This window comes from Vitis vinifera, chromosome 18 (genome assembly GCF_030704535.1).
Source record: "Vitis vinifera cultivar Pinot Noir 40024 chromosome 18, ASM3070453v1".
In the NCBI taxonomy this organism is placed as follows: domain Eukaryota; kingdom Viridiplantae; phylum Streptophyta; class Magnoliopsida; order Vitales; family Vitaceae; genus Vitis; species Vitis vinifera.
In genome coordinates this window covers 9,486,057-9,498,343 of record NC_081822.1, presented here as the reverse complement: position 1 = coordinate 9,498,343, position 12,287 = coordinate 9,486,057, and the positions used below count along the sequence as shown (strand labels likewise).

Below are 12,287 nucleotides of genomic sequence, written 5' to 3'. Positions count from 1 at the left end.
TTCTTAATAAATTTAATGCATCTTTCTCTCATGTTTCTATAACCATATTTAAGAAAATAACAAATAAATAAATAAATTTAATTTTCATAATAACTTTCTTTCATTCCCACTTATTAAAATTAGGATTAATTTCATTCATTTTTATTTTTTTTTAAGATTCTGGTTATATATCTAATTTTTATAGGTTCTAAATTTCATCATACTTCCCTTATTTCGAGTGAGAGGGAAGATGAGTGAAAATAAAACATGAAATTGATAGGAAATGTAGTTGATGAAATTTTAAATATACGATAATTAAATGTATTTAACCAAAACATGAAAATTTAAAATTATAAAATTTTAAATAAATTAAATGGAAAAGAAAATAAAGAATATAAATACAAGACAAAATAAAAAGATCATTTTTATTAATTATTTTAATTGATTCAATTAAAAAAAGTTATATAAGTGTTTATTTAATTTTAGTTAGATTTGAATTTTATATGAAGTTAAACATCATAAAATTATTTTTATTAATAGTTTTTTTTTCTCTTTATAGTATTTTTAAAACATAGTAAAAAAAAAAAGTAACGCCATTCAATTCTAGAACACGAAAGGTTTCTAATATTTGGGCTTCTATATGTATTTCTCGAATTTGAGTAATGATGAGGCAAAGGTGGGTCGGTTTAGAGGAATGGAAGGCGGGAAAATGGTGTCCATCTCAGAGCTGGTTCAAGGTCGTCGTCCCCTCACCGCTACATCCACTCTTCACTCTCCTCCCTCTACTTCGTCTCACACACCTCCCATTTCCTCTTCATCTTCCTTCCCAAACTCCAATCTTCCTCCATCTACCCCGGCAGGCGGTGTCACTGCCCCAAGAATCCTCACCCCTCTCAACCACCCTTCATATCTCATCGGAACCCTAGCCCTACCTTCCTACCTCCATTCAACCCCTGCTCTTCCTTGTTGCTCCCACAGCACCTGCTTTGTCTTCTCCGATGCTTCCTCCACTGTTTGCTGTGATGTTCTCCATCTTGATCTTCGAATCATTGGCAACAGAATCCGCGTTCTTTCCTGGAACTTCATTCCTTCCAAGTGCGGCGGCTTCCTGGAGATTATTAGATGGAGTTTCCTGGATTCTACTGCTAGACTCAGTCGTTGTTCCAATTTAGATGCATTTCCGTTGGTTTTGGGTTCTTCCTCTGATTCTAAAGACGGTTCCAAGGGTCGTTATAGCCTTCGCGGTGTATTAGAGTCGGTCAGCCCTGTTTCAGTCATCCCTTGTTCAGTTGTGACTCGTACTTCTAAAAGTGGTTCTGGTACAAATTTTAGCACTCCAAGCAATTTACGTGGATTTCTTGCGCAGATTATGGTTTGTGAGTGCGAATTATGTTGTTCCAAAGAGGGGTTAATGTCTTTGGACGATCCACGTAAAGGGTTAAGGGGCCATTGTTTTACTAAACCTCAGATTCTTTACTTTTGTGGGTCTGGCTCATCTTGGCATCCATTATTTACAAAGCTTATTGGAAATGTTATTTGTATATCACATTTGAAGAAGAAGTTAGTTTTCATTGGAAAGGAAGAATCTCAGCTCATGTATGTAACCACAGGGAAGACTGTGCTCCGAGTGTTGAGCATGGCCAATCAAGAGCTTCCGCATAAAGAGGCTGTAATTAAGGGGATGGGTGAATGTGGCCTTTATTCCGGCATTATAACAGGGATATACATGCAAGGAATGGTTATAAATTTGGATGAACGAGTGTGGCTTTTGATAACAGATAGACTACTTAATCCACCGCATAGTCTTAGGGTGGGCGCACTAGTAAGTAATATATACTTGCTATTCTCCTTATTGAAAATGTAGTTTGATGTATGTAATTGATCAATTTTCTTGAGAACTAATTGGGAATTTGATAAGAATGTTGGGAATTTATGGTATGACTTCTAAATTTGCATGTTCTTTTCCTTTTTCTGTAGATATCCGTCAGAAATATCCACTTTCTGAATCCAAAATTTTCTTGGACAGAAATGCTTATACTTGGGTCTTGCTTTAAGACTAGCATTATTGTAGAATGCTTCTCTCCATTGGAAACTGGGTAAAATAGCTAATTAATTTTCATTTATATCTATCCAAGTTCCTATTGAGTGAATAATTTTTACATGATAGGAAAAACAATTCTATTTTTAATGCTGCAGCTGCCATAAGGTTTCACAATCTCAGAGCCTGTTGGGGAAGTTTATTGACTCATTAGCATTTTCTGCCAGACTATGGTTAGGATTTTTTTCATGTGCTTCTAAAAAGAGTTTTTATTTTCCTGATTGCTAACTTGACTTGTTGTGTTTCAGGGTGTTGCTTGTTGTTTCGTGTTTCAGGAAAAAGTTCTGTGGAATACTAACAGAGAAGGAGATTTTAGGATCAAAACATGTAATTTACTTGTTGTAGATTTCATTATTTTGTTTATATTGAAAAGGAGGATTTTGTTTTTCTTTGGCTGAGTCACTGTTATATTGTTTTCTGCTAACATGGTTGTTGTTGCAATTTGATATCAGAGGGAAGGATTGGTTCAGGTGTTTGCTAGGTCACATTTACCTTCATCAGTGTTTCAATATCGGGTAAATTGGTAAACACAAAATTGAGTTACTTAATACACCTTGACAGTGTTCTATTTTGTTATCATTCAAGATGAAGTTCCTTTGGCAGTATGGTGTATTCATGGAATTCTGTAAGCATGACTCATGTGGCTGTGGGACTGAACCAAATTATGATCAGCTAAAATTGGTAAGTTCAGCTGAAATTGGGAGCAACGAGGTTCATCTTTTTGCATTGTACATATCATCCATTCATATAGATCTGCCAAATTTAGTGTCTACTTGAGTTTCTTAACGAGTATTGGAAAACAAAATCCTAATATTGTCACCCTTCTTGTAGGTGGCACCCATCTCTAATCTTGTCCACCATTGTGAAGCCATGTGGATGAAAAACCAATTAGAAGGTGATTGTGAAACAATGGTCAACAACAACGAATTTAGCCAGCTGTCCTGTGGAGGGAGATCTCATGGCCTTCCAATTACAAGGATTTTGCCTAGTGAAGCAATAGGTGTTATTTTGCTTGGAAGTTTAAAGGTCTCTAAAATGAATATCCTTTTTACTCATATTATTATTACTACTGCTACTGAACTACAGCTACTACTACTATTAATAAATTGCTCTAGCTTTGCCTAGGCTAATTGAGCTTGCTTGGACCCGTTAAGTGCTCAGAATATATTTGTGGTTGCAAACTCTGGTAATGCGTAAACATGGAAAAGAGGGAGAGTGCCCTAAAGTTTTTAGGTTCCCGGTGGGAGAAAAGTGGAAAGTTCTAGTAATATGAGAAGTTTAAATTGTTGTTCAAGAATTTTCATTGAATAGATGTCTTTGCATTTAGATTGACTAATTGTACTCTAACTCAATTACCATCTTGTGCTGATTATGTACTTCATCAGCTACTTAGATAAAATTATAAACTTCTGTTGATCTAATCATGGTTTGGTATTGTTCATTCAGATTTCTCCTTCTGGAAGACTGCAATTGATTGACGCCACAGGCTGCATTGACGTTGTTATACCAGATCTTCCATCAGATTGCAATAGCAACAGCATATATGAGGTGATATTTGATATTGACCTCACACCCCATTCTCCATTTTCTTGCCATGTAGTTGCTTAGAATATGATAAATATGCTATGCTTGTTACTTGCCTGTCAAACAAATAGTATGCATTCTTCTGGTATTATTACTAGTTTTTGGAGTCACTTTAAGATTGGCTTTCCAGGTAAATGACTACAGTCTTGTTATGGAAGGCATGCCTGATCACTTGGATCATTTTGGATTAGTTGAAATGGAGCCGTTCTCATGCAGAAGTATCTTCGAGAGTTCTCCATTAGTGAGAGAGATAAGTTTAACAATGTATGTTTACTTTCATTTGCGAAAATCAAGCCTTCAAAAATTTCTTGTCCATCCCCATATGAATTTGAAGGATAATCTTAAGGAACCTGAAGATGGAAGATTTCATATGCTCCATGTAACACACAAGTTTCCTGTGCTACAAAAGGTATAACCCAATTGCTATGTTCATCTTTGCTGCTTCAAATAAATTTTGTATGATAAGATGAGAACCACAACCAAGAAACAACCCTCTTAACAAAAAAACAAAAGAGAAGGAAGAAGAAGTTGCCATGGATGCCACGGAAAATATTATTCTGTAAAATATAAAATATCTCATTGAGCAGCAAATATGAATAACATGTTATTAGACTATTCACTGTACATTTGCTTTCGTGTGTTATCACAGTTTCAAAAAGATCAAGTTGTTTCAGATGGATTGAGCATGCTTGTTGAGGCTGTGGTCTTGCCTTGGGATTTGTTTCTTTCTGGGAAAAATCCAACTAAGGTTTCCAAGGACCAGAAAAAGGAACCTATGGAACTTTATAACAGTAGAAACTACCATGAGTATGTTTCTTTCAAGAGATGCAAAATTGATCATGCATCAAGCCGACTATTGAGCTCAGGCTTAACAGATAAGTCAAGTGTTGCTGGTATGGGATTGTGTGGTCATCTGAGTGATTGTTCTAGTGCTAATAAACAATATCCAGTTGAAATTCCATGTCTGGCTTGCTGTAGAAGTGGCTGCCTTGTTAGTTCAGGATCATTGTATTGCACAGAGGCTGCTTTAAAGTTTGGTGCTGGCTGCAATCTGGGTGCACTAAAAGTATTGCTAGAGTTCAAGTCAGAAAGTTTTTTCAAGTATCAGGTGTGTTTTGTTTTTCTTTTTCACTAATTAATTGGTGTGGAGGTTATAAAACTTCATTGGTTATAGTGATTTTTCAATTCCGCTCATGATGTATCTCCGCTTATGCTTATTTTCATTTAAATTCAGTTGTTGCAAATTGGAGGTTATTACATCACAAAGCACCAGAACAAAGATCTTTTCTGCAATCATAGAGACTTTGATTATGTCAGAGGTGGTAAATTTCTTATTACCTCTGGAACAACTATTTGGAGCTTGTCATTCTCCTATGATGAGATTTTCCACTATACTGATCCATCATTTGATCCAGCATTAGTCACTTGTCCTCTCCACAATTCTCAGCAGACTGAACTATTACTCCAGAGGTCCACTGATAATTGTCATGAAATGTGTTCAGATATTCATCTCCATCTCCCTGCTGATTTAAAAAATGAATTGGATGTGGATTTTACGGTATTAGAAAAAGATCTGATCAAGACAGCTCCAAAACTGGAAGAGGTTGCTAATGTTCCTCTATGCATTGAAACAGCAATGACTGCATCAATGCAATCTTTTCAAACTGATGATTCTGCTTTCCTTTTGCCTGAGGGGAATCTAGTGTCTCTACAGGGACAGGTCTTAGCTGTTCATAATCTCAACCACACTTCTCTTGATGCACACTCGAGCAATGAAAATTATGGTGATGTTCGGCAGTTGAGACTCTCTAGGGGAGTGACATGGAGCACGTGTATTCATGTCTTGATGGACCATCACATTGTAATTGACTACTCTGCCCCTCAATTTACCAAATATTCCAAGATAACATGTGATACCTTATCAGATGATTTCCATAATTCAGGTGAGCATTTTTGGTGGCCTAAGTGAGCATGCTTATCCTACTGGATTTGGATCCGGGGTAGTTGCAACTTTTCATCGAATTCTAGAATTGGGGTATGCAATCCTAAAAATTGGTAGTTGTTTTTCTCTTTGTGCTCTGGATTTTGAAGTGTTACTCCAATTTACCTTTATATAGTCTCTCCTTTTGACAGACATTCTTGGATTTGTTACCACATATACACTCTATTCATTTTGGTTCATGATGTTCAATTAACAATTTGAAGTTCTCCAATGTACAGAAGTGCTTTGTTTTGGTTCTAAATTTAGCCCATCCTTTACATATTTACTAAGTTTTTACTGGAGTGCAATGTGCAGTGTAAAATATTGTTTCCTTTTATCAGCTAAAATGGTTTTACGTCTCAACTAACAGATAGTGGAATTTATTTGGTATTTTTGTTAGATATTGGATGTTTTTTTTTTCTTTTCCACATGTTATGTTGGGCATACACCTAGCTTTTTATCATGCTTTCAAACTCAAAATTGAAAAGAAAAAAAGGAAGAAGAAGAAAAAAAGAAAGAAAGAAAAAGAAAAGAAAAAAACTAACTACAGAAAATAAGGTGAGAAAAAGAAAAAAGGAAACATGTGCATATTTTTTAGCAGTGTTTGAGAGAATTAAAGTGCCTTGGGATCTCTGGGATTGTATGTTGTAATTGGGATCAAGATCAACTGTCATGAAATCTGTCCAGGTATCTACCTCTACTCTTTGCTGATTAGTGAGTTTCTCAGATGTAGGCTAGCTATTGGGGAAATTTAGTAAACACTTTCTTGAAGTAGGTTTTGTGCAAAAACATGCATACATGGATAAATACATAATTATATACACACATATATCTCTACATGAGTGTTTCATCATTTATGGTCAGGAAAATGACTTGTTAAAGATGCACCTGTGCTATATGGACTTGCTTGTTACTGTATTGTCAGAGACTTTGTGCATGTATTGCAAACTTTTAACCATGGGACTATGATCTATACTTCTATATTTTATGCAGTTATCTTTTTTTAAATACCCATGGTTTCATTTGTATCTGTGCGTTTAACTAGGAAGTGATCCTAATTAGGTTTTATTTTATTTTCTTTTATTTTTATTTTTCTTTTCAGAGAAAAGGTGTAACTGAATTATGGTTATTTGATGGACTGTTCCTTGTTTTTCCAGTGGGCAGAATAGATTGATGTTGACACCTGTATCATTTATTGCAATCAACTCCATGAAGCTAAACAATGACCAATACAATGCTGAGTGTTCAAATCCAGTTAATGTTTCAGAGTTATACAATTTTGTCCCTCTAGATGCAGTTTCTTCTTGTTTGATCTCTGAGTTGATTCAGTGCTTGGAGTGTAAGCCAATGCAATTTCACTGTAGGGTAAGCTACGATCTTATGCAGTGCTTTACAAGCAGGTTAAATTTTTCTCCTTATTACACTCCTGATTAGGGTTTTTCTTCTCAAACAGATGAAGCTAGTTTTGATTCTGTGATTGTTGAAAATCATGATTTAACTGTTCGTGATTTTGACAGATTGTGGCTGTCCATTTTCTGGTGCTGGAGAAGAATAGAAAATCACAACCAAAAGTCCCCTGCAGGCTATCTGTTGATATTCCACTTGCCAGTTTTGTATTGGGTATGTTATTTTGTCCATTTCACAGACTACTAGTGTGGTGGAATATTTTCAAGTGGTAGGTTCAGTAGAAAGGGGACAATTAGCACTTGATCATTTTGCATAGACAGAATCTAGAGCATATATTGGGTTCTATTTGGCTTCCTGTTTTGATGAAATTTTCTTGTGTCACTCTGGAAATTGCAGATTTCCAATTCTCTCCCAGATTTGCCTTAATGATGTTTGAGTCCTCCCTGTGGGATTATTTTCAGAGCTTCTTAGCTCTGAATATTTACAGTTAAGAATTGGTTCACTAATGAAATAAAGCAGATAAATATTGTATGGAAGTCTCTCTTACATTCCAGAAGAGGGATTATGGTCAATCTGGATTTGCCGTCCATTGGCCTGTATGACAGAATGAAGGCCAACACCATGTTCCATATTTGAGAATCCACCCCTAGTTGACTTAAATGTTTACTAGGATTCATCCCTAAACACAAAAGATATGCTGCCATGTTATGGCTACATTTTGTAACTCATCAAAGTTACAACTCTGGTTTTATGATTAAATTACATCATGGTCTTGGATGCTGGGCAAATTTTATAAACAGGCATTCTTTCATCATGGAAGGCATAACAACAGCTACTTGAAATTGGTCACATGCCTTAACCTTGTTCTTTTTGGTCTTGGTATAGGAGCCTTTGACCTTAATCAAATTACTCAATAGTTGTGCTTTCATTTAACTTGCACTTATCTTGATGAAAGATTTGAGAACTCGGCTTTGCTTGAAGTTCTCTGATCTACTAGGGATATTTCTGGCAGAAGCTAGCCTACTATCCCTTTTAAGATTGCATTTATTTGCCTGTTTTTTTCTTTGTTTTTTTCCAATTGTTATTTTTCTCATTTGTCATATAGATGATGGGTCGTCCTCATGTTGTTGCTGGGCTAATGCTGAAAGAGCTGCAACCTTGCTAAGGCTACATGAAGAATTCCCATTGAAAGCATTTGGAAGCAGTAGCTGGAAATTAAAGGGGATTGGTATAGACAATGCCTGCAGGACCACTATTTATCATCTGGACAAACTCTTAAAGAAGCATGGAAGAATTACTGTGAAAAACTACGGATCTATATCTGATTCTTCTAGTCAAGATCTTATGTTTTCTGTTGGTTCAAATGATCTCTTGAGCAGTTCAGATGAGAACCTCCTCAAATTCATAATCCTTAATGCCTGCATTGGAACATTTTGGGTGAGTTCTCGATCTGGCATGAACTGATTTTCAGAACAAATACAATTATGGTGTCAGCCCTACATCCATGAAAAGGTGACATTAATTCATGATTTGTTCTTGGTGGGGTGCCATGCGGAAATGCAACTGGTCGGTTTTAGTTACATGTAGTAGAATTTGAACTGCAAGTTGGTCCTGTAGTGTTGCTATATCTGTATTTGTATTGCTTTGACTTCTGATATCAATAAATTATTTTGATGTTGAGATATGTAACCCAGGTTGGGCGTGTTACCGTTGTCCTCTGTCTTGCTTTTGTTCCTCCGTTGTCCTGTCTTGCTTTTGTTTCTCCCTTTTAATTCATGCCATTCATTTTTCTGTGTATACTGGAAAATAGGAAGCTGAGGTGATTGTTCCTTTTTCTTGGCAGACTATTATTGGCGATGTGATGGATTCTGAAGCTGTAGGGCAGTTGGAGGAACATGTTCCAAAGATGGGGATGACAATGCATTCAATGCAAAGTATATGGGCTAAAGAAGTTAGCTATGTAAACCCTCTCACGGAGGCCAGGAATATGGTTGAAGAACTTCTAAACAGGTAGCATTGCCAGTGCTATTAATACCCCCCATAAATTATGATGGCACGGCTGAAAATTGTAATGACAATTAGTTTTCCATGATTTATATGTCCAGCATTCTATGTCACCTTTAGATCCATCCCTCAGTTAAAAGTGTGTCTCAGAGTAAAATTATAATGATTAACCAAAGGCGGGTGTATTAGGAATAATGTCCAAAGAAAATTACTATTCTTCATGAATTTTTTGTAACAACCATCATTAGTTGTTTCTGGAGACAACTTGGAGGATGATATGCGTCTTTGCCTGCAAAATACCCAGAAGAGAATCCCAAATTAGATAAGCTTATTATTTCCAAACTTCCACACTAAAATTTCACCATGTTGCCATAAGAAACTGCATACCATAAAGTTCATTCTATTTAGTACTTAGCAGGTAGTAGGTACAAAAATAAGTATTAATTAGACAAGTTTTTACTTGTTCATAGAAATTTAACTAATTAATGCTCTCTTCTTTTGAATTAGGTTTTTATAAATGTTATAAAACTAAGTAGGTTGAAGGATCTCTTCAGATTTTGTGTTTTTAGCAATTTTATCTTTATAACAGTTTCTTGGGTTCAAGGTGTTTTCGTATGGGAATAGTGTTATTATTAGGAAACTACTTCTACACATAATTCATATGAATTGTGGCAGCTGTAGCTCAAGGTCTAACTATTACTGGCATTCTACTAATTTTATATTGCAACTGCTTAAAGGTAAACAGCAGCGGGATGTGCTTAAAGACTTTGTTTGGGCAACATTTTTTACAAATCATGGCTGTTTCTCAAAAGCTACACCTGTTTAGCTGCCTGGGCTTCATAGATCTTCAGTTTTGGGTGCTACATGTGGGTTATAGGATGCACTAGAATTTTTCCATTAGCAAGCGAGAGGAGACACCAGTTGGCCAGGTGGAAGATGAATAATGGAAGTTGTATTGTGTCAAAATGTGGGACAAAAATTGAATTGTCAAGACTTCTCTCTGTGGACTGAATAATGAGGAGAGCATGATGGATGTTTTAATTAAAAATTCAAGGAAAAAAAAGGCCATGGTGGGATCGGCCATGAGGGTGGGTGTAGTTTAAAGGCATTAAAGCCCGAGCCAGACGCCCAAGCTGGCGCAACAGCCAACGGGCAACAGCCAACATAGAGGTAAATTCTGCTCCCCTTAGTCATGATGTACGGTACCATTGCAACGCTTATCAAGCTGGAATTTCATTTTCTTATTATTCTATTAATATTATATTAGACAGTGGTGTTTAAGCATTTCAAACTTAAAAAGTGAGGGTAATTTCTAGCCATTTCCAACAACTAAAAAAAAGGGGAAACCGCATATCCAAAAGTCAAAGGTTGTTTTCCATGGCTCCTAACAGTAACAGAAACAGTCTGAAAAAGCTCACGGGGAGACCATTTGAAAAAAGGGCTTTTATCTAGGGTTTGGACCCTCCAAGATTCCCACCTTTTCTGCCTACTTTCACAGTTTCACATTTGTTGGCCCTACGGTCCTAGTTTTCTTTAGTATAACATAACCAAATAAAGGAAAAGAGGGGCCACCTTTTTACCTTAGAGTCCTGTAGATCTACCCTCATTTGTTGCTCTTTATTTGAATTCCTTACGCTGTCAAGTGCAGATATGCCACTTTGCTCTCTCCCCCCATTGTTTTGATGATCTTGGGGAAATTTTCTTGTGTTTCTATTTCTAAACAGATATTTCGACGTTATCAAAATGCATTTCGTTTTTTGGCCTCTCATTCTTCTGTTGTGTGTACCACCTTCTCTGTTGAAGGCACTCTCATCCGGTCATGCTCCATAATGCACCCCCTCTGCATTCGACCTCAACCTACAAAAACCTTTTGTCTCCCGGACCCCAAAGCTCTTATTGGCAACTCTAGAAGGAGTCTCAATCTGGGCCTTCTCTGAAATGTCAATGCCACTGGATCAACTGCAACAGCCGCCGCCATCATTATCTTACACTCGTTACTCAAGGCATGGATCAGTTGGTCCCGTCATCGCTGTTCTCGCTGTCATCGCAATCTTAGGTACTCTCGCTGCTATAGTCGGACGACTCTGCTCAGGAAGGAGAATCATGGGCCATGGCCAATACGATATTGAAAGTTGGTTGGAGGAAAAATGCTCATCTTGCATTGATGGAAGAGTCAATCCACCACCACTGCCCAGTGCTGACATATCCGCTGGCTCCGTTCCACTATCAATTCCAATCCATACCCAAGAAGAAACTAAGCCGGACGAGCCATCTTCTCAAAACCCACGTCCAAAAGGTGGTTCTTGAAATGGGGTTTTCCATGATACAGTGATATCTTCTGCTTCGGTCCTGTTTCCTTTCTCATCTTTTTGCCAGGGTACGTGTCGTGAGCGCGGGCCGCATTTGAAGAATGGATTTTCCATTGATGAAAAGTGACTGAAATGTTGAACTATTTTTGCATTTTTCTTTTCATCGCCTCTGTTACATTCCCATATTGTGGGACTTGGAAGAACTATTTTCAACGAATTTTCTCTCTTTAAATATTTTCATGACTTATGGAGATAGGCGGGGGTGGTCTGCAATGCAGGGCTATAATTATTTTATTTTATTTTTCTCCAAATATGTTAATATTTTGCTTGGGTCAATAGTTGTGCTAATATATTCATATAACTGATCTACCTTTTGGACTAAAGGGTAACAGTGAACACCTCAATCACAGGCTAAAGCTAAAGCTACTTTCAGATAAGTTGTAGTACTAGAATGTAATATAACAAAACTGAGAACAAAATTTTGTAGGATTTTAACCTTTGATTTTTGTCTCTTTTAAGTGTTTGAAGTTCAAGCAGCAAGTAAAGGTGTGTTCTTTAACTTGTTTTATTTTTCCTGTTTTCTCTCGTTTCTTTATTGATTCAGCAATTAATTCACAATTTTCTTTAAAGGGTTACGAGGATTGGTAGGAGGTCGCTATGAAAATTGTGTGATTTTGCGAATTATGGGGTCGGGTTGAAATTCAATTCTTAATTGGTATGCAGAGAGCATTGAAAAGGGGCTTCTGTTAGGCTTTTGGACCACAACTTGGTGTCTTCGGGCATCATCATAACTGAAAATACCAACCTGTCTTCTAAATTTCAACACAGTGAGCACTTACTCTCACGACCATGAGTGGAAATATGCTGCAGGGCCGCTGGAGTATTTAAAAGATTGAAGACGCTCTTTTAAGACGGATGTTACCCC

General features: G+C 36.8%; 2 protein-coding genes across 5 annotated transcripts; both read left to right on the top strand.

Annotated features, from left to right (window-relative positions):
- Nucleotides 1-610: 610 nt before the first annotated feature.
- LOC100242069 (CST complex subunit CTC1) lies at nucleotides 611-11,596 on the top strand. 4 transcript variants are annotated; one of them, XR_002028951.2, is made up of 18 exons: nucleotides 611-1,801; nucleotides 1,957-2,075; nucleotides 2,176-2,250; nucleotides 2,326-2,404; nucleotides 2,530-2,592; nucleotides 2,681-2,758; nucleotides 2,909-3,103; nucleotides 3,524-3,625; nucleotides 3,792-4,070; nucleotides 4,311-4,769; nucleotides 4,896-5,522; nucleotides 5,605-5,696; nucleotides 6,800-7,007; nucleotides 7,160-7,262; nucleotides 8,155-8,486; nucleotides 8,893-9,059; nucleotides 9,791-10,223; nucleotides 10,857-11,596. XR_002028951.2 is itself a non-coding variant. In XM_019216754.2 (17 exons), the coding sequence occupies exons 1-17, from the start codon at nucleotides 620-622 to the stop codon at nucleotides 9,792-9,794; spliced, it is 4,164 nt and encodes a 1,387-aa protein (XP_019072299.2). In that variant the 5' UTR covers nucleotides 611-619; the 3' UTR covers nucleotides 9,795-11,596. The 4 variants fall into 4 exon arrangements, 2 of the variants coding, with proteins under 2 accessions (XP_019072299.2, XP_010664602.2); XR_002028950.2 differs by having other exon boundaries at nucleotides 10,778-11,596; XM_019216754.2 differs by having other exon boundaries at nucleotides 9,791-11,596.
- LOC104882606 (uncharacterized) lies at nucleotides 10,992-11,443 on the top strand. Its single transcript, XM_010666636.1, has 2 exons — nucleotides 10,992-11,349; nucleotides 11,430-11,443. The coding sequence occupies exons 1-2, from the start codon at nucleotides 10,992-10,994 to the stop codon at nucleotides 11,441-11,443; spliced, it is 372 nt and encodes a 123-aa protein (XP_010664938.1).
- Nucleotides 11,597-12,287: the final 691 nt, after the last annotated feature.

What these genes read in the sequence shown, in the direction of transcription:
- LOC104882606 (XM_010666636.1), top strand. Translation starts at nt 10,992, where the DNA reads ATGTCAATGCCACTGGATCAACTGCAACAGCCGCCGCCATCATTATCT.
- LOC100242069 (XM_019216754.2), top strand. Translation starts at nt 620, where the DNA reads ATGTATTTCTCGAATTTGAGTAATGATGAGGCAAAGGTGGGTCGGTTT. An exon ending in ATTATGATCAGCTAAAATTG is followed by an intron (nt 2,759 to 2,908) that starts GTAAGTTCAGCT and finishes CCCTTCTTGTAG; the next exon opens with GTGGCACCCATCTCTAATCT. An exon ending in TTTTGCTTGGAAGTTTAAAG is followed by an intron (nt 3,104 to 3,523) that starts GTCTCTAAAATG and finishes TTGTTCATTCAG; the next exon opens with ATTTCTCCTTCTGGAAGACT.